An 18,423-nucleotide genomic window follows, 5' to 3' on the forward strand; every position below is an offset into this window, starting at 1 on the left:
AGGAATGCCATCATTCCAGTCTCTTTAATATTTGAATGATCTCTTCTTTTTTTTATCAATTATTGTTACGTGAGCTCGAGTGTATGTTTCCACGTGTGGCCTAGGTGGGATGCGCGAGGCCGGCCGACTTTGGAACTTACGGTAAGCTGTAACAGCGCCATCAGTGTTAAAAACAGGAAAAAACGGTGAATGGCGGCATGTCAGTGGAAATTTCGATTTGTTTGAGAGTAAGTTTGTTGTTGGAATACCCGTAATTTTAGGGGATATTGAAACTGTTTATGTTTTTAATACATATTCTACAACAATAACACATAGGGAATAACCACATTGAAGGAGATTTCCCTTTTAAATGAATGTATTATATTGTTAGCTCTGCACTCGACACGTGTTCGCCCGGCCATGCGTACGCGTGGTGCACTACGTTCATACGAGACTTTCCTCTAAAGGCTAGCTCACTGAGGTTGTTTTTTCAGTGTAGACAACGACCATGGGATAGACATAGGCCTACATTACTAGACCGCTTTATTAAAAATCTGTTTGGGTTAGAACCTTTATTCATGCTGTTGAACCTTTGTGAACAATTTCAAATTTTCAGTGTCATGAAATTTCATCCGAAATTAAAAAACGGCAGCGTCCGGAAATGGGGCAAGAAACCTATGCCAAAGTGGTGCACTTGAAAAATTTTCAGAAAACCCTCCTAATAATTGAGAAGTTTTTAAAAGTGGATTAATTCTAACTATGGAGGAATAAGAACACATGGAGTATGATTACCTCCACTTGCACACCTACATCAGTACATGTAAACACAAATTTGTTGGATTATTCTCGTATTATTATTATTTTAAAAGAGTCCATTTTGCTCTTCAGAAAAAAGTCAAGCCAAAATAAAATTTAATTGGAACTTTGTAGTAGGTGAGTAAAATCAATATATTTGAATCAGAATATTGGGATTTTGATGAAATTTCACTTATTACAGTGTACATGTATGAAATCTAAGGTAAAAATATTGCTCCAGTGAGTCACTAGAGGTAAAAAAATCCAAGTGTGCCATTAGGGTGGCTCGCCACATTTGGGTGCTTCAGAGATACTTTGTGAAAAAAATTCATGAGCCATTTGCTTTTCATACGGCTTCATTCACCCAAGCAGTATGATATTTTACGGAATAGCAACATTAAACCCTAGTGTTCCCATTCATGAAATTTTGGTCTCTACTTTGTCGTCTCATCACTGTCATTCATTTGCTAATCAATTTGTTCCTAATTAGTGCGATAAACTGAGTCAGAATCTCTCTGGATTGTGTAGTTGCAAATTAAACGCCTCCATTTCAAATTAAAACTGTCGATCAACAAAAGTGTGTCACCTCGGGCAAAGTTCTCTCAAACTTTGACCTTTATTCGGTAATTTTAGAACAGTACATTGAGAGAAAATGCAATTTTCCTTTGTGATTTTCTGATAACTAGCCGTGGGAATCGGCACTCGCATTGACACTGCAATACCAGAGTGTACTGGCAGCCAAGGGTAGATTTGCACAAAATGGCTTCATAATGGAATATTTCAGCAGCCCTCAGTGATTTTCTACCAAACTAGCTTAGACATTGTTACCATGTTTATTTTCATTGTGTGCATTTTTGTGTTGTTGTCATCAATGTTGCCCCATGCAGTGTAAGTTCCCTCAAAATTCACAACTATGGCAGATTTCCACAAAATTAATTGTGAAGATATTCCACAAGTATCATCGTTACCTACTCAAGTGAGTCAAAACATTGAGATGCAAATTTTCATTCTATTAAGGAAACAGGGTCTGCAACTTAACCCCAAATCAGTCTAGGAACCAGATGGTGATAACTCAAAGATCTCAATGGCTGTTTTATCAGTAACTTCATGTCAGGCAAGTGGACATGTTTGCTGAAGAGCTGTCTGTTTGTACAAAGTGAATGTATTTAAATGAAGCAGATGTTGGATTTGTATCTAGTTGGCATGATTGTGTGCTTGTGTAACAATGAAATCTACACAAGACAACAGATTCAGATACCCTGTAGTGCGCCCCTTCACCAAGGCACCACACACTTGTGACGACGTGTGTGTGTGTGCGTTAACCATGGCAACATCAGACGCTCGACGCATATTCCGGATTAGAACACGGACACCCGGCAGTTTGAATGTGGACTTTTCTGCATTCAAACCACTAGTCCCCCCACAGCTCCAATGAAGGCCCAGTGGGGCTGAAAATTCAGCACCTTAGCAAACCGGTGGGCACTGTTTTTTCTTACTTTGCCCCTACATTAGATTCAAATACAGCCGTAATCGTAGGTAGTGCTCATGATTTGGTTTGCTGTTTAACAATCTTTACAGTCATCTTGCTCTAGGGATATGTCTTGTTTGTCCTTCTTTAGTACCTATACCCACTAAACCAGTCACATGCTTTGCAGGAGATTCCATCTCTGAAATGGAGACGATTCTGCAGAATGCTGTGACCTAGCTGCTGGCATCAGATACTACATTCAGATCCAACAAGACTGGTATTCTTGTAAGATGGGGTGAGTTCATCTGGAACAAAATATAATGATGCAGTCAGTAACCAGCTAGGTTAGCTTTGGCTCCCGGTTGTAAGACTTTTAGCAGATGTCATAATCACCTCTGGCTGAGTGACAGGAATTAAGCTGTCCTACCATCCAACCACTTTTCCTTAGGCAGGGCAGTAGCTGGCCGAAACTGGTCAATTTTGGTATTGGGGGGGTTAGTTAGGAAGCCAGGATAGAGCGAGTTGTAGGAATGAAAACTTGGTCCCCACAACATCTATATTTCAACTTGTGTCGTCCCCACAATTATGAAACAAATACCAGTATGTTTATGTAAACATTCATGGAGAGTAAATTGTGCATGCTCTTGTTTGTTTCTGTTTGTCAAATGAGCTATAAACTCTGAAGTAATAATTGGCAGAACCACATGTACTACTACGTTGAGAACCTACCAGTCTGTCGGCCAGCCAACCAGGAACTTTACCATCCCCCAGCCACCTTGTCAGCAACCAATCAACCAGTTGCCTGCCAGTCAGTCAACCAGGAACCAACCGTCTTCTAGCCATGTTGATGCACCAAGTTTCACAATATAACTTGCACAGAGATACATGTACGATGGTTAGGAAGCCCCTGAGAACCAAGTAAGAGCTTAACCAAATCTACATGTATTGCCATTGTTCCATTCATTTATTTCTCAAATAGGTAAGAGACATTTGGCCTTCAAATTACAGTAAACTCTGGCCAAGTTGGCACTCTCGGGACTCAAGAAATTATGACGACTTATGTGAATGCCGACTTGTGTTATAAATCATCATTTTGCTGACTTAGACGTACACATGTACTGCCTGTGTACATTATGATTCCTTGCACTAATTCCATGGCTTTGATTTACCCTGGTTTATTTCTATCTCCGTGGTTGATCCCAGCAAATTTGTTTTCAATTGTTATCCTCACGGGCTGCAAATTTGATAATTGATCATGTGCCCCTAAGGATGAAGCAAGGACAGCAAGCCACTTGCATATCATATCACGACTCGATAGTGCAGTAAGTACATGTAGGTGATACTGTTGCAGTAAAGAAAACACACTCATCCGCACACATGCATTGGTTAAGTTCGTTCAATAAGGTGACCCCCAAAATGGACAGAGCGTATACGTGTAGCGCTAGAGGGGTTAGGGCCGGCGACCATTTAGACCCGGTTTGAAAAGGGACCCCCCCCGGTAGCCCAGCCTGTATAATGCCTGCCTGGTATTCAGGCTACTCCAGGCCGGTATAAGGCCTGTCTGCACATCGCCATTTCAAAGTCCCTGATGAAAGGCTTCCCCCAACATGTTTCCACAGATGAATAGGGGTCTAAGCAGATTAGTGTAAACATTGTATAGAGCTGAAGGATTGAAAACCACAAGCAGGTTCCTCTGGGATAGATTACATATACCAGTACTTGCAAACAATAGACCCCAGGATGGAGAAGTTCGAGATCAACAACCAGTCCAGCATCCCAGGCTGGTAGCCAGGCTGGTAGCCAGGCCGGTATGAAAGGGGTTTTTGCAACAGGGCGAGCTTACCGGGGGGCCCTTTTCAAACCGGGTCTAAATTGTCGCCGGCCCTTACTGGTATTGATGTACTCATGCTGGCCAATTATCAACCACGGCCTGCGCTGTCATTAAACAGACATCAGTCAAGCAGTATGGGACTTGTCACTTGACACTTTTTGGCAGCCGCGCGGCGAATGAAATTGATACCGTAAAGCATGATTTTTTTTAATGCAGACTTACACAAAGGAATTTTTGTGGTTTGTGGAAAAAGGGACCGAGAAAATCATGTCGACTTATGTGAAATGACGACTTATAAATGCCGACTTAGAAATAAAATTTTCAATGGAAATGCATTACAGATGATCTGGACTTTTGTCAAATGGCCGACTTGGACGATATGACAGGTTACTCAATGTCAACTTAGTCGGAGTTTACTGTAGTACATGTTAATGGCCAAAAGTTGTAAACCAAGTAATACTTGGCCAGGGCTGAATTAAGGGTTGTGGTTTCTTTAACTTAAGAAATATTTGAAAAAGTGAGAGGGCGTGACGTTCAGTCCTAGCAGGATCTTTCTCAAATACTCATTGTATCAAATATTCCTTAAACATCATACATTATCATGATGAAAGTATGGTTTGTGTCTGTAGCAAACTCAATTAGATCAATGTGTTCATTTACTATTGTGCTTGATGTTTAAACTGGCAAATGTTGCTTTTTAAATACACTTAATTGAAAATGTATCTGTAGGTGTGAAGTATGGAAAACTTTTTCTATTCATAAATTTACATAGCAGTTTGGAAGAGTAAAAACATGGCCTAGACTGAATTCTACAATCCAATCAACTACTCAGCTAGTCATCTTGAGCCAGTCATGCTAGACAACCACCAATCAGCCAGTCATCTTGAGCCAGTCATGCTAGACAACCACCAATCAGCTAGTCATCTTGAGCCAGTCATGCTAGACAACCACCAATCAGCCAGTCATCTTGAGCCAGTCATGCTAGACAACCACCAGTCAGCCAGTCATCTTGAGCCAGTCATGCTAGACAACCACCAATCAGCCAGTCATCTTGAGCCAGTCATGCTAGACAACCACCAGTCAGCCAGTCATCTTGAGCCAGTCATGCTAGACAACCACCAATCAGCCAGTCATCTTGAGCCAGTCATGCTAGACAATCACCAATCAGCCAGTCATCTTGAGCCAGTCGTGCTAGACAACCAACAATCAGCCGGTCATCTTGAGGCAACCAGGTATAAAATTTACATTTACATTCTTGAATATTTCATCTTACACAACAGTATCTTGATGAAAAAAGCTGCTTTATTGACACTTGAACCTGTTTTTTAATTTTATGAAAATTCAAAACAAAATACCACCTCTTAGATGCTCAGGAATGCACAAGGCCTGAACTGAAAAAATGCTGGTAGGGTCCTGAAGAGGCCCCAAAGGCCTTGCTAAGGTTTTGTCCTGCCCTCTTCCCATTTCGGTATGCTCATCAGTCCTCATTGAGTTTAAAATCTAAAGCTCGGAGAACCGTGCTTTCATTTAAGTTACGGAGTTGAAGAGTTGCCGATTTACAACTTACTTCAGTTTACTTAAAATTTACATATTTCTTGTGATTACTGTTCCTCGCATTGTTGCAGTCAAACAGCGAACAGTGTGTGACAGAGAGCACCTTCCTTCTTCACCATGGAGATACCTCTACTTCCAGATATGCTATTCATGTTGAAAAACCTCAGATGCTTAAATCCAAGGTAAGCTACCTTGCATAGCAGTGATATTACATCTAAGCAGGGTCAAGGTGGTGAACAGGATAGATACAAAGGGTTGTGACAGTGACTGACAAAAAGATTGGAAGAAACAAACTTTCTCTAACCATCCCTACTTCGTCTAGTGAACATTTGAAATAGAAAAAACAGATTTCGTATTTTACTGCAACCTACTGCATTCTTGCCATAAACGTGACAGTCAAAAGACTTTCTTTCACCTTTTCTTCCTGAAAAGAGCAAAATCTTTCCATCCGGAAAAAGCTATGATTAACTTCATTTTTATTTGTTCCTGTGTTGGGTATTTTGCTGCTGTCAAAAGAGAATGTTTTACACCGCTCTATGTAAGCGACTTTCATAACTACCGGTATGAACTAGGCTGTGGCGTAACTCCAGTTAAAACAAACACACGTGTGTGTTCCCAGCAAAATGTGCACACTCCTCTGGGAAGAGAATCTGTTACAGCAAAATCGCACGGTACGAATTTCTTTTACAATGGACAGGTTTTGTGACTTTGTTCCCTTGAAAAGCATTGTTAGCAACCCATTTTTAAGAGGATGAATTTTGTGCCCCCCATTTTTTTTTTAAATTTTAACTCCCCCAGAGTTAGGTCATGTAGTTTCTTAGAGATGTGTGGGTTGCTTGGCAGCAGGTGTTGGCAGGTTGGTAGCAGAACTTGCAACCAACCACAAGGGTCCTTGAGGAGAAGCAGATAAATTCAGTGGCCAGTGACCCTCCACTCCACTTGGCTACTGGACTCCACAGAGACTGTTCTGTTGTCTCTGTGATCTCTCCTTGCATTGAACCTGCCACAATTACATACATGTACATGTATTTGTCCTGCTCTAGGCAAAGACACCACTAGTACTGAGGCACTAGGGTAACATCAGTGAGCCTATTGAGCTGCATATACTGCTGGACAGTGAGTGACTTGGAGTGGAGTCACATGAATTCTCTTCCCCACACCAGAAAATACTCAAGCCGGGGAAGGAGAGACTGTGCAATCGAGCCCTGCACACCATCTGCAGGTAGCCAATGTTCCTCAGAATTCATTCAAGCCCCCTTGAACTGCAAGTCCTTTAACTGCAAGCTCCCCAGCTTATTGCCAAGTGAAGCCAAGACAAGTCATCCCTAATTCCAACACATCTTCAAGCTACGCCCTTTATTTATTTTTGTTGTTAATTAATAACTATCTTCTGTGAGTAGAATCCCTGGGTTTATCCCGTTATTTTTATACATATATATTCTTTAAAGTGAGGATATTTGTATTTTCGTACAGCATGTGAAAACTTTTCGCTATCTTAGCCGGAAATCTCCACTGGTTGGCTGACAATAAAATGGTGTAAACTAGTGAAAAAATAAATCATGTAAGCAGGTGTCATGATTATCAAATTATGCCCGCTACACATTTATAACAAGTGTTTACAGATCCTGGAGCACACAATTGAAAGCTGACGTTATCGGTCATCTTTATCTAAATGCACTGCACTGATCACGCATTCCTGTCATCCGTGCCAAATGCGCATTGCCAAAGAGAAATCATGCAAGAAAAACAATCATCTTTTTTAAAAGTGGGTTTTAAACTCCTGAAAAAAAACAACAAATCATTAATACTGAGCACCTGTCCCATTCAGACAATTTGAAGAAGAAATACCATAAACACAAACCAACCACACCACCATATCCCTGTTCTTATTTGATAAAAAAGAAAAAAATTGACATTTCCTTGGTATTCTCTTCAGAAGAAAAATGAATTGATCTCCCAACCCAAAACTCAAACAAATGGTCAAAACCGTATTTAATTCCTGCTTTAGGAGCCCACTCAGAATCGATTGCCTAACATTAGATTGCAACTCGGGATTTTGATAAGAGAATTGGCGTGCCTGCCAATGAGCTTTTGCACATGTATGACCTATATTTTGGTTGACGTAACTGTCCAGTCTTACAGTACAGTTTTGACATCACACTTCTTCAGCAAAATTCTCATGTGGGTTCTTTAATGTAAGCAAAAGCAGTATTGTAATTATTCAAAGGTTTAATGAGAATTTCTTGTTTTTTGGTATTATTAATTCATCTTCCTTGTCTTTTTGCAGGTAGGTAGTGTGACAGAGCAAGATCCTTCATTATCGTGCAGACAGCTCTACTTCATTATCATGGAGACAACTTGGCTTCCAGAGATTTCCCCTTTGGTCTTAGTCTCCAATAGAAAGGTAAATGATGTTGTCATACTCTGAGTGTACAGTGTTGTATTACACGTCGTGCAGGGCAAAAAAAACCCAAATTAATTAACATCTCCGCGGCGCAAATCCAGCCTTGGCAAAGTATCCTTGTTTATCAGTCAATCTTGCCTCAGGTTTTACCTGAAGTTTTGATTTTTCGAAGGAATCTTATCCTATATTTTTCTGTTAAATATCTTCTAACACTTGCAAATATTATCTATATCTATTGTAAGCCTCCGACATTCCTTGCTCGTAGAGAATAGAAATACTGCATGGTGACCGAAGGTTACCCCTACCTGTTGATGGCTGAGGAAGACCTCCACCAGAGCATGGTGGGTGGAGGTGACCTCCACCAGTGCATGGTGGCTCATGGTGGCCCCTATCAGTGCATGGTGGCTGAGGTTGACCCTTACCAGTGCATGGTGGCTGATGGTGACCCCTACCAGTGCATGGTGGCTCATGATGGCCCCTACCAGTGCATGGTGGGTAATGGTGACCCCGAACCGGTGCATGGTGGCAGATGGTGACCTTTACCAATGTATGGTGGCTGATGGTAACCTCTACCAGTTCATGGTGGCTGAAGGAGACTCCTGCCAGTGCAAGGTGGCTGATGGTGGCCCTTACCAGTGCATGGTGGCTGATGGTGACCTCTATCAGTGCAAGGTGGCTGATGGTCGCCCCTACCAGTGCATGGTGGCTGATGGTGACCTCTATCAGTGCAAGGTGGCTGATGGTCGCCCCTACCAGTGCATGGTGGCTGATAGTAACCCCCTACCAGTGCATTTTGGCTCATGGTGGCTTCTACCAGTGCACGGTGGCTGACAGTGCCCTCTACCAGTGTATGATGGCTGACGGTGACCCTTACCAGTGCATGGTGGCTGAGGGTGACCTCTTTCAGTGCATAGTGGCTGATGGTCGCCCATACCAGTACATGGTGGCTGAGGTTGACCCTTACCAGTGCATGGTGGCCGAGGGTGACCCTTACCAGTGCATGGTGGCTGATGGTCACCCCCTACCCGTGCATGGTGGCTGATGGTGGCCCCCACCAGTGCATGGTGGCTGATGGTGACCCCGAACCGGTGCATGGTGGCAGATGGTGACCTTTACCAATGTATGGTGGCTGATGGTAACCTCTACCAGTTCATGGTGGCTGAAGGAGACTCCTGCCAGTGCAAGGTGGCTGATGGTGGCCCTTACCAGTGCATGGTGGCTGATGGTGACCTGTATCAGTGCAAGGTGGCTGATGGTCGCCCCTACCAGTGCATGGTGGCTGATGGTGACCTCTATTAGTGCAAGGTGGCTGATGGTCGCCCCTACCAGTGCATGGTGGCTGATAGTAACCCCCTACCAGTGCATTTTGGCTCATGGTGGCTTCTACCAGTGCACGGTGGCTGACAGTGCCCTCTACCAGTGTATGATGGCTGACGGTGACCCTTACCAGTGCATGGTGGCTGAGGGTGACCTCTATCAGTGCATAGTGGCTGATGGTTGCCCATACCAGTACATGGTGGCTGAGGTTGACCCTTACCAGTGCATGGTGGCCGAGGGTGACCCTTACCAGTGCATGGTGGCTGATGGTCACCCCCTACCCGTGCATGGTGGCTGATGGTGACCCCCTACCAGTGCATGGTGGCTGATAGTGACCTCCGCCAGTGCATGGTGGCTGAGGGAGACCCCTCCCAGTGCATGATAGCTAATGGTGACCTTTACCAGTGCATGGTGCCTGATAGTGACCCCTACCAGTGCATAGTGGGTGAGGGAGACTTGTACCAATGGTGCTTGGTGGCTGAGGGTGACCCCTACCAGTGCATGGTGGCTGATGGTGACCCTTACCAGTGCATGGTGGCTGAGGGAGACCTCTATCAGTGCATAGTGGCTGATGGTCGCCCATACCAGTACATGGTGGCTGAGGTTGACCCTTACCAGTGCTTGGTGGCCGAGGGTGACCCTTACCAGTGCATGGTGGCTGAGGGAGACCCCTACCAGTGCATGGTGGCTGAGGGAGACCCCTACCAGTGCATGGTGGCTGAGGGAGACCCCTACCAGTGCATGGTGGCTGAGGGAGACCCCTACCAGTGCATGGTGGCTGAGGGAGACCCCTACCAGTGCATGGTGGCTGATGGTGACCCCTACCAGTGCATGGTGGCTGAGGGAGACCCCTACCAGTGCATGGTGGCTGAGGGAGACCCCTACCAGTGCATGGTGGCTGAGGGAGACCCCTACCAGTGCATGGTGGCTGAGGGAGACCCCTACCAGTGCATGGTGGCTGATGGTGACCTCTACCAGTGCATGGTGGCTGAGGGACACCTCTACCAGTGCATGGTGGCTGATGGTGACCCCTACCAGTGCATGGTGGCTGATGGTGACCCCTACCAGTGCATGGTGGCTGAGGGAGACCCCTACCAGTGCATGGTGGCTGAGGGAGACTCCTGCCAGTGCAAGGTGGCTGATGGTGACCCCTACCAGTGCATGGTGGCTGATGGTGACCCCTACCAGTGCATGGTGGCTGAGGGTGACCCCTACCAGTGCATGGCGGCTGATGGTGACCCCCTACCAGTGCATGGTGGCTGAGGGAGACCCCTACCAGTGCATGGTGGCTGATTGTCACCCCTACCAGTGCATGGTGGCTGAGGGAGACCCTTACCAGTGCATGGTGGCCGAGGGAGACCCCTACCAGTGCATGGTGGCTGATGGTGACCCCTACCAGTGCATGGTGGCTGAGGGAGACCCCTACCAGCGCATGGTGGCTGAGGGAGACCCCTACCAGCGCATGGTGGCTGAGGGAGACCCCTACCAGTGCATGGTGGCTGATTGTCACCCCTACCAGTGCATGGTGGCTGAGGGAGACCCTTACCAGTGCATCGTGGCCGAGGGAGACCCCTACCAGTGCATGGTGGCTGATGGTGACCCCTACCAGTGCATGGTGGCTGAGGGAGACCCCTACCAGCGCATGGTGGCTGAGGGAGACCCCTACCAGTGCATGGTGGCTGAGGGTGACCTCTACTAGTGCATGGTGGCTGATGGTGACCTCTACCAGTGCATGGTGGCTGAGGGAGACCCCTACCAGTGCATATGGTGGCTGAGGGAGACCCCTACCAGTGCATGGTGACTGAGGGAGACCCCTACCAGTGCAAGGTGGCTGAGGGTGACCCCTACCAGTGCATATGGTGACTGAGGGTGACCCCTACTAGTGCATGGTGGCTGAGGGAGACCCTTACCAGTGCATGGTGGCTGATGGTGACCCCTACCAGTGCATGGTGGCTGAGGGAGACCCCTACCAGCGCATGGTGGCTGAGGGAGACCCCTACCAGTGCATGGTGGCTGATGGTGACCTCTACTAGTGCATGGTGGCTGATGGTGACCTCTACCAGTGCATGGTGGCTGAGGGAGACTCCTGCCAGTGCAAGGTGGCTGAGGGTGACCCCTACCAGTGCACGGTGGCTAATGGTGACCCCTGCCAGTGCTTGGTGGCTTAGGGTGACCCCTACCAGTGCATGGTGGCTGAAGGTGACCTCTACCAGTGCATGGTGGCTGATGGTGACCCCTACCAGCGCATGGTGACTGAGGGTGACCCCTACCAGCGCATGGTGACTGAGGGAGACCCCTACCAGTGCATGGTGGCTGAGGGAGACCCCTACCAGTGCATGGTGGCTGAGGGAGACCCCTACCAGTGCATGGTGGCTGATGGTGACCTGTACTAGTGCGTGGTGGCTGATGGTGACCCCCTACCAGTGCATGGTGGCTGATGGTGACCCCTACCAGTGCATGGTGGCTGATTGTCACCCTTACCAGTGCATGGTGGCTGAGGGAGACCCTTACCAGCGCATGGTGGCTGAGGGAGACTCCTGCCAGTGCACGGTGGCTAATGGTGACCCCTACCAGTGCATGGTGGCTGATGGTGACCCCTACTAGTGCATGGTGGCTGATGGTGACCTCTACCAGTGCATGGTGGCTGAGGGAGACCCCTACCAGTGCATGGTGGCTGATGGTGACCTCTACCAGTGCATGGTGGCTGAGGGAGACCCCTACCAGTGCATGGTGGCTGATGGTGACCCCTACTAGTGCATGGTGGCTGATGGTGACCTCTACCAGTGCATGGTGGCTGAGGGAGACCCCTACCAGTGCATGGTGGCTGATGGTGATCCCTACCAGTACATGGTGGCTGAGGGTGACCCCTACCAGTGCAAGGTGGCTGAGGGTGACCCCTACCAGTGCATATGGTGACTGAGGGTGACCCCTACCAGTGCATGGTGGCTGAGGGAGACCCTTACCAGTGCATGGTGGCTGATGGTGACCCCTACCAGTGCATGGTGGCTGAGGGAGACCCCTACCAGCGCATGGTGGCTGAGGGAGACCCCTACCAGTGCATGGTGGCTGATGGTGACCTCTACTAGTGCATGGTGGCTGATGGTGACCTCTACCAGTGCATGGTGGCTGAGGGAGACCCCTACCAGTGCATGGTGGCTGATGGTGACCCCTACCAGTGCATGGTGGCTGATGGTGACCCCTACCAGTGCATGGTGGCTGAGGGAGACCCCTACCAGTGCATGGTGGCTGAGGGAGACTCCTGCCAGTGCAAGGTGGCTGAGGGTGACCCCTACCAGTGCACGGTGGCTAATGGTGACCCCTGCCAGTGCTTGGTGGCTTAGGGTGACCCCTACCAGTGCATGGTGGCTGAGGGAGACCCTTACCGGTGCATTGTGACTGATGGTGACCCTACCAGTGCAATGTGGCTAAGGGTGACTCTTACTAGTGCATGATGGCTTTAGGTGACCCCTGGCTGAGATTAACCTCTGCCAGTGCAAGGTGGCTGAGAGTCTTCTTCTAGTTTTCTTCTAGATTCTTTTAGATCCATCATGGCCAACTATGAAAAGAATGACAAGCCAGATGTTCTCAAATTCTACAGTGGGCTGAATACCCCCCATTATGTTTTTATTACAAACATATTCCCATTCTTCCCTGGATTGAGACAAGTAGGGGTAAAATATCTTGTCATGGACATGACATGATCCAGTTGGTAGAATTGACCTTCTTATTATCCAGGCTTGAGAGATCAATTCTAGCTCTAAGAAATTTCATGCAAAGTAGTCCTACATAGCATGGAGTTAATCTTCCAAAGTTTGACTTGAAAAAGAAAGTATGAGTTACAGTTTCAACATTTCTTGTTTGTCTAAAGTCGTTTGCAAACATTGTAAACAAGATTGCTTTCAATTGCTGAAGATCATTCAAAATGTACAAAATTGAAGTTGCCATACGAAATGAACTTTTTAAAATAAAGCTATTTCTTCTTAATAACTTAATATTACAATATAATGCCCTTAAGAGACTGATGCCATTTTTTTCATCCATTCAGGCATAAGAATATCGAGTCAAGCTGGGTGAAGCTGTCCCTGTCTACCATGGTGTTTGGACGGACTTCCCTCGTAAACTTAGCCAGAACGAACTGGGTGCTTAAAACTCAATGATTTGCAAACAGAAGTTTACAGCATTATTGTGACATAGTAAACAAGGATTTTTAATGAAAGATAAATTTTGTAACACTTTTTTTTGTAGACAAAAGGCAAGCGTATTTAACCACTTCCTGCTGGGGACTCCGGATCCAGACACGTATGCTTTATATGTGTGGCCGGGGTCTCCGAACTCGGACAAAGGAAACAGGGCCTTGTAACAAAAGACCTTACTCCAAACAAAAGACCAGGCTGCTGGGCATTACAGACATTTTTCACTCGCAAAAGTGATGATAATCCAGCCTTGTTTTGAAACCGTATACCAGGGTTTGGGGCATTGGAAGCGAGCGGATTACCACTGGGGACAAAAGTGCTCCACCACCGCACCGCTGCATGCTAATCTGGCCCCTATTGAAAAGAGGTCAGCAGTGCACTGAGCCAGGTTCGTGAACAAAAGACAGTTATATTAACACCGCACAATCTGGGCTCTGTTTACAAGGCTGCAGGCCTGGCTGAAATACTCGGGCGTCAATGAAGGTCACCTGTCAACTTAGAGTAGTACCTAAATATTACTTTGTGTGGCTATAAACGACTGTTAAATGAAATGATGAATTCTTGAAGGATTTTGAAAACGGAAAAAATGATAGTCATGCTGGCCCAGCATCATCAACATTGAAAAATGCCCCGGCATGAAGTGGTTAAAGTCACAGTTTCCAAATGTCGTAGTTGAGTGAAAACATGCCTCAAACTAACCATTAATGCTATGCATTCTGTGCATCAGGTGAACTATACACAAAGTGGAGACAAAATATGCACTTTGAGTTGAAATTTCAAAATAACTAATACTATTCAAGATTGCACAAAGTGATCATGACTACCGTTTAATGCGGCTGATATATTGAGTCATACTCTTAAATTCTGGAGGAAACTTAAAAAAATGAATTGTAAGTCTTGCTAGTTTCAGTGCTTTGCATTTTTTTTTCTGAACTTCCCAAAGTTTACTTCTTTTTCTTACTGGGTGAGTTTTCCATTTGAGAAATGAATTATTTTAATTTCCATCACGTTCCTTGAAAGGTTATAGCTGGAACAAGACACTTTCTACCAAAATTTCTCAAACATGCTCTTAATAAAGAAAAAGGATCTGATGTTTCAATGCTAGCAGAATCTGTCTTGGAGTGGATTTCATACAAGTTGAGATTTTGAAGGTCTGTGTATTTTGCATATTTAAATTTTTGCTTTATTTACATATTATGTAGATAGTTATGCATATTAATTTTTTAAATTGCGCAATCCTAACCTTTAAATATAAGTTCCGAACACAAATTCATCAAGAGGCCTGTGGCCTGGTGGTCTAGCTTGCTGGCTGCCAGGCCAGGGGACCCCGGTTCAAATCCAGCTGGGGTCCCTGGAAAAGGAGGTTTTTTTTTTTTTTTTTTTTTTTTACTAAGTTTTTTAGCAAAATTGTGCATGCCCACCTGGAATTGAACCCAGGTCCTTGTGCATAGCAGTTAGGGTCTCTAACCGCTATGCCACGGCTCTTTCTTGAAGAAATGTGCTCGTTTCTAAATGTTAAACCTTCCATTGTTTGGACTTAGAATATTTTTCAGCCAAACTCTGTGCTGGAGATCGGCAAGGGTGGAAGCCTCAGGGGCTTGAAGTCTGAGGGCTGATGAGAAGGGTGGAGTGGATGGCTGAGGGCTTGGGACTAACAGTATAAGACAGGGCTTGTAGAATCCCATGGAGCTGAATGGTAAGGTTACTTCATAATGCTCTGTATTGCTAGTGGGGTTTTTAAGTGTTTAAAAGGACTTTCAGAAACTTATTAAGGAGCATGGAGGAGTGTGTTTAAAAGTGGCAGGGCTTGGGATGGGTCCAAAATGTAGTCTAAAAAATCAGGAAACAAATGCATATGAGGCAAAGTGAAATGGTTAAGGTCAGGCAAGGGTGAAGTGACAAAGTACTACTTTTCTACATATAGAAGTCCAAAGAAAGGTTCTGTTGACTTAAATTAACATTTATTTCAAATGCAAGAGCATGTATAAATCAAATAGCTGTAATAACACATGGACATTTTGTTGCATACAATCACTGACAATTTCTAATTTTTTTAAATAAACTAAATAGTTTTGTGATAACTAAAAATATTTTTTTCCACTGCTCTAAGCATCTACACTTGGAAAATACATCGGCACACAGAACTTTTTCCAAAAAATGAGGAAAAGAAAAATCTTGTTAAAATGAGAATGGGCACTTTATAGTGGGCTTAAACATGCAGGGGGGGTACAGTACTGGTATTCTGGATGCCTGAACAAGAAAAGGAGAGATGTGACGTGCAATGCACCATTGCAGTTTTTAAAAGCATATAATTTAGTTCCAAAGTATTATGTCTACCCTAACATTTACAGTGTAAATTTATGAATGCAGTTTTTGAACTTAAGCATCTCGATTACTTATGAATTGTGTCAGTGCAAAACCATCATATCTCGGCATTTTCCTCTTCCAACTAGAGCCTGTTCTAACAAAAAAACACCAAGTGGTGTCTGAATCAGTGGCAGCTGCTATTTTGTTTTTCTTGTATTTTCCACAAATGTTATATTGTTGCTCACAATTTCTACTTGGTAGAATATGTAATAAAAAACTGGATGATATGGGTCTTAATTGTGATCATTAGGCTTTAAAAAGGCCATAAACAACATAGTTTTAAATCACATCCCAAGAATGTATGAATTTTGAGATGTTTTTGCACATGTTTTTTTGGGGGGGTTGAGTGTACTGATATAATGTCTTAGCACGAGTTGGAAGTTGCCAAAATAAGATATTTGAATTGAAACTACTACATATCCATACAGTATTTTGAATGAAATTTGCCTGGAATGATCTTTGAGTACGATTCGAGGAGCAGAATGAAATCCATTTTTTCACAAAATTTGGAGTTAAACGTTCCCAAATTTTCTGTACATTTTTACCAAGCATTAAAAGTGCATTCTCAGTAAAACAAATTTATTTAGGGCTGATGATGATGATAACTTAAAAAGTGGACGGAAATTTTACTCATGAAGGAACAACGGCCAACATGCGTCGTGGTCTGTATCCTGTGTGGGTACACGTACATATATGATCAGATGCTCATGCAGACCAACTTCCCTGTGCATGCTCACAAGGGCCACTTTTTTGTGTTCTTTCTTTTTAACTAAAATTGTTGCGTGCAAGTTTGAAATACTGGCCCCCAAATCCTCATTTATCCTTTTGAGAAAGATTACCACAGGTATGAATTGGCTAGGAACAGGTGCATCAGGGACTAAAAATCGCTTTTTGGAATGCCAGTATATATTTAACATTTTGTGAGCATCTCCATCATGTCTGTTACAGTAGCGCTCTACTGTTTATCAATACATATACATGTACAACTGCATACAGACCTCCAACATGAAGGCAGACACAAGGAACTGAACCTGAGAAGACTGAGTCCTTTCCTTGCCTTTGTGAATCACTGCTTGAGATTCCAATGAGGATGTTGCATGCAATCTGGCAAACTGTTCCTCCTCAGTGATAGCGGCAAGACCTGGCATCTGTGTAAGTGTCTTCCTCTCCTCCTTGCCAATCATCTCTCACAAGTCCAGAAGGATCTTATCCCCCCTCTTGCTTCTCTCCTTGTTGGAGGCAAGGGCTTGCTCCTAAACCATGCTGTAGATCTGGTTCTTGTACATATGCACAACTTCCATATGATGATATCTGGGGAAGAAATTAAAGAAAAATGAGCTGCAGCAGAAACGGACATTTCTGAAGCAAAGACGGGATTCTTGTATCCTCCTCATTCTTACACTGAACTTCATACAAAACAGCCAGTATTGTTGGTTTGACAAGAAGTCCCTACAAGTCCATCACATATTGATTTTTCAGTCAGAAAAATGATCTGTTACAGAAGAATTCCTTTGACATTGTTTACTAATGGAGGTACTAGCAATAGATTTAACATCACACATGTCGTTCAATGTTGGGAAACTGTTAGATATCCCGTTTAGATTTAATGTAAAGGTGACCCTTTTCAGGGGTGAGATTGACCAATGATAGAAAAAATGACAGCTGAAAAAAAGGCATAAATAAAAGACGCTGAACAGAGAAAATCTTGTACACTTTTGTACAGAGCCAGTGAGGAAAAAAAGCTGAAATCTAAAACGAAAAAAGATGAAATCAGCTTAAAAGCTGAGAAATCTCACCCCTGCTTTTTAAACAAGATTTTCCATGCCTTTGTAGACAATTGAAGGCACAGTTACTGTGATGTCAATCAGGGAAGACCAAAGACCTAAAATACGTAGAGACTATTGCATCTACAAAAGGCAATGCCTGGGTGCCAAACTAACTGTAGTCTAGGGAGCAATGTCTGGATAGTGAGTGATATTTACAAGAAATTTTGGCTGATAACACATGGACAGTGAAAGTGGTAAAACTAATTTCACCCTTTTATTTGAGTAAACTTGGTCCGAATAATTGCACCAAGTTATTGGCAGCAGATAGCCCAAAAAAAAATTTGAATTTGAAAAGGAGGTTATTTGGGCCAAATTTGTCTCTTGTCCAAACGGTGACAATTTACTCATGGTTACTAAAAATGGCAACTTTCATGACATGATGGTCTAGCACCCACTCTAGTCAGTCTACAGGTACCTTATGTCTATAAGAAGGATATGGTTCATTTTAGGGGTTTTCTTAAATTTGTGAGACCAAAATTTGCCCACTGAAACAACTTTTGAGAAATACGCAACAATGAATCACCAAAGAGAAAAAAATACCTGTAGGTTTATTAAGCCATTTCTTAATACGCAACAATGTATCACCATCAAGAAAGAAATTTATGTCACCAAACTAAAAGCATTTGTCTTTTCACAATTAATGTTACACTGAAGTTTTCTTCACGGGATGACATCACAGTTTTGCTCAT

At 44.4% G+C, this 18,423-nt stretch overlaps 1 protein-coding gene and 1 long non-coding RNA gene across 7 annotated transcripts in view; one reads left to right on the forward strand and one right to left on the reverse strand.

Annotated features, from left to right (window-relative positions):
• Positions 1 to 40: 40 nt before the first annotated feature.
• Positions 41 to 16,140, forward strand: LOC110985940 (uncharacterized). Of its 6 annotated transcripts, XM_087131284.1 has the most exons (7): positions 41 to 227; positions 2,430 to 2,537; positions 4,846 to 5,305; positions 5,707 to 5,809; positions 6,671 to 6,849; positions 7,915 to 8,031; positions 13,394 to 16,140. In XM_087131284.1, exons 3-5 carry the CDS (start codon positions 4,926 to 4,928, stop codon positions 6,698 to 6,700), a joined length of 513 nt encoding a protein of 170 aa, XP_086987410.1. In that variant the 5' UTR covers positions 41 to 227; positions 2,430 to 2,537; positions 4,846 to 4,925; the 3' UTR covers positions 6,701 to 6,849; positions 7,915 to 8,031; positions 13,394 to 16,140. The 6 variants fall into 6 exon arrangements, with proteins under 6 accessions (XP_086987410.1, XP_086987415.1, XP_086987426.1 ...); XM_087131289.1 differs by lacking the exons at positions 41 to 227; positions 2,430 to 2,537 and adding an exon at positions 3,132 to 3,160; XM_087131300.1 differs by lacking the exons at positions 41 to 227; positions 2,430 to 2,537 and adding an exon at positions 3,132 to 3,160 and having other exon boundaries at positions 4,849 to 5,305.
• Positions 15,481 to 18,423, reverse strand: part of LOC110985939 (uncharacterized) — a 16,751-nt gene continuing 13,808 nt past the window's right edge. Inside the window, exon 6 of the long non-coding RNA XR_015423672.1 lies at positions 15,481 to 17,219. This is a non-coding gene — a long non-coding RNA (uncharacterized LOC110985939). The remainder of the gene's footprint in view (positions 17,220 to 18,423) is intronic.

Source organism: Acanthaster planci, linkage group LG02 (assembly GCF_054643075.1).
Source record: "Acanthaster planci isolate LZ-2023a linkage group LG02, COTS_SCS, whole genome shotgun sequence".
In the NCBI taxonomy this organism is placed as follows: domain Eukaryota; kingdom Metazoa; phylum Echinodermata; class Asteroidea; order Valvatida; family Acanthasteridae; genus Acanthaster; species Acanthaster planci.